This window comes from Myotis davidii, unplaced genomic scaffold, assembly GCF_000327345.1.
Source record: "Myotis davidii unplaced genomic scaffold, ASM32734v1 scaffold441, whole genome shotgun sequence".
NCBI lineage: Eukaryota > Metazoa > Chordata > Mammalia > Chiroptera > Vespertilionidae > Myotis > Myotis davidii.
The window spans coordinates 25879-28747 of NW_006291818.1; the positions used below are offsets into that span (position 1 = coordinate 25879).

Consider the following 2869-nt stretch of genomic DNA (forward strand, 5'->3'; position numbering starts at 1 on the left):
TGCTCTGAGCCCGACCAGGGGCTGCACCTAGGGATTAGGCCTGCCCTCTGCCACCCGGGAGCAGGCGTAAGCCAGCAGGTCGTTATCTCCGGAGGGGTCCCAGACTGTGAGAGGGCACAGGCGGGGCTGAGGGACGCCCCCGCCCCCCAGTGCACAAATTTTTGTGCACCAGCCCTCTAGTTTGACTATAAAAGAACTTTATGGGGTAGATTAGACAAAAATTACTCATCAGTTTGACTTTGATCACAAAAGGGTGGGAAGTAAAAACTGAATGTATTCAACTTATCAGGATTCTCTAAAGTCACCAGTGTGGCTCAGTGGCTGAGCATTGACCCATGAACCCGAAGGTCACCACTGGGGTTTCCAGCTCCGCCCTCAGTAGGGGGCGTGCAGGAGGCAGCCAGCCCATCAATGATTCTTATCAATTGATGTTTCTATCCTTCTCCCTTCCTCTCTGAAATCAATAAAAACATGTTAAAAAAAAAAAGTAAGTCATACTGTTCAATTTTTCTAACAGTAATTGCCAACGTTTTAAAGGTGGAAGCCCAGTAATGTCACTACATTTTTATCCTGCTTTTTAAAACCAGCCTTACAGCCAGGAGGTCGGAACTCAGCAGCAAAGGAAAAGTAGATCCAAGTACAATTCAAGCCCGCAGGGAAATTTTGCAAAACACCATCAACACTTGGATTTTTGCAAAGATGAAATCAGTGGGGTCAAGCTTGATCCAACATTCAGAACACTGTACTGTCTACGGAATTTCTTCCCGTCCTCTCCCCACCCCCACCGCGGATCCCCTGGCTGGTAAGGAGTCTGCGAGCAGAGGGAGGAAATCCGAGAGGCGGGTGTTCCGATAGCTCTCTAGCAACCAAGAGCACTCGGGTCGCCCCAGGGCGCCAGGCCCGGGCTCCGGCGGCTCCCGGTACAGGTGCCACCTCCCAGGGCTGGCCTGGCCTTCCCACCCCCAGCCCAGCTCGGAGACCCGCAGGGCGGGGAACCGGCCTGCGGAGCCCAGGCCCGGAGAGGCCCGCGGAACAGGACAGGCCGCAGGGGCAGCGGGCAGCCGGAAGAGGGGGAAAACGGGGGGTTAGAAAGGGAAGCGGAGGGGCCGGGAGAAGAGGAAAGCGGGGGGTCGGTGGGGACGTCCTATTCCCCAGAAGCTCGGAGTTGGAGAGAGAAGCGAGACGAGGCCGAGGGGCCGGCGCGGCCGAAGCCCGCGGCCCGGTCGGTGTCGCCGGGCTCACTCACCGTCAGACGTTGGAGTAGCGCCATGAGGGACCGGCCAGGCAGGCGTGCCGGCCGCCCGAGGAGGGACGCGGCGGGAGTGGGGGGCACAGGGGTCCGCGGCGCCGTTAGATCCGCACTCTGAGGCCGCACCGCTGGGATCTTCGAGGTCGCCTAGCTCCAGGATTCAAATACCGCGCCGCTCGCGCCCCCATTGGGCGGCCGTACGCACGGTGCGCTCTTCCCATTGGCTAGCGGGAGGCATTCCCGCATGCTGATTGGCTGAACTTTCCAGACGTTTGATTGTCATAACCGGTTGTTTTTCTGCCTGTCTTAAAAAAAATCTCCGCCTCCTAGATAAACAAATGTCTCAGTGAGAAATCAGACGTAGGACGTCTTCTCTGAATTTTAGTAAGGCCTCAGCTACGGATGTTTCTCTACGTTTGTACTGGGTGGGCGGAAGTTGGCTCTAGGGAGCACCCTGAAAATGCCATTTCTGATCTTTATTCCTTTTCCGGAAATTTCGAGTTGGAGTTCAGGTTGGGTTGGGTTGGCTCGTGAACAGGCGCCCTTGGGTGGCTCAGAGCTGCATGGTATAAGGTAGTTGAGACTCAAACGTGTGCTAAGGGAGTGGGAATTGTGGCATTTATCCAAAAGCTAAAATTCCCAGGAGAGGCAAAAAGGAGAAAAGGTAAATGCCATTGGTGTGATTTGTGATTCATGTAAGATCTTCATTGTTGCCGGCACCCATTACCATTGCTTGGTATGTATTTTGGTTGGTGCTCAATAAATTTTCGTTGAATAAATGATCCTATGATGTGCAGAATGCTTTAGAATGAAAAAGAAGGTGTGATCCAGCCTTGAGCAAAAGGCTAGGAGGATCAGGTCACGACAGGAAAACAGGAAAGAAAAAAGTGAGAAGAACTGGAAGGGGGAGAAGGAAGAGGTAAAGAAAGGCCCAATGCCCACAATAAAGGTAGTGCAATGACTCCTGAAAACAGGCATCATCTAAGCATTTGAGCCAGAATTCCTATCACAACTAGTCTACTCTTTAAAAAATGGTTTACCTCTCTAGCCTTAACTGGTTTGGCTCAGTGGATAGAGCATCGGCCTGCGGACTCAAGGATCCCAGGTTCGATTCTGGTCAAGGGCATGTATGTACCTTGGTTGCCGGCACATTCCCAGTGGGGAGTGTGCAGGAAGCAGCTGCTAAATGTTTCTCTCTCATCGATGTTTCTAACTCTCTATCCCTCTCCCTTCTTCTCTGTAAAAAATCAATAAAATATATTTAAAAAATAATAATAAAATAAAAAATGGTTTACCTCTCTATTATTGGGGTACCAATAAGCCTTAAATGAAGGTAAATGATCTGTATTAAATTCCTTCCCTTGCCCTTGCATCTGACATTTCTAAACCTGTTTCCTCTTTTATAAAACAGGAATAACTACAGCTACTAAGCAGCATAGCAAGATGTTAGTGTACCCATCGTCCTATAAGAAAAAGTCTTGGGAAGGAAAATAGATATTTAATGCACTGGCGTTGTGAATAAAATTATATTTCTGCTTTATTATTATAATATGGTGTTAAGAGCTACAACTATAAAAGTAATCTTCACCATCTTTACAGGGCTTTGTAAACAAAAATGCA

The 2869-nt window shown here is 50.0% G+C and overlaps 1 protein-coding gene across 1 annotated transcript in view; it reads right to left on the reverse strand.

The window, feature by feature from the left end:
• Positions 1-1446, reverse strand: part of CCNB2 (cyclin B2) — a 22173-nt gene extending 20727 nt beyond the window's left edge. The window contains exon 1 of the mRNA XM_006765213.1: positions 1247-1446. Coding sequence (XP_006765276.1) covers positions 1247-1270 — 24 coding nt within the window. The 5' untranslated portion in view covers positions 1271-1446. The remainder of the gene's footprint in view (positions 1-1246) is intronic.
• Positions 1447-2869: the final 1423 nt, after the last annotated feature.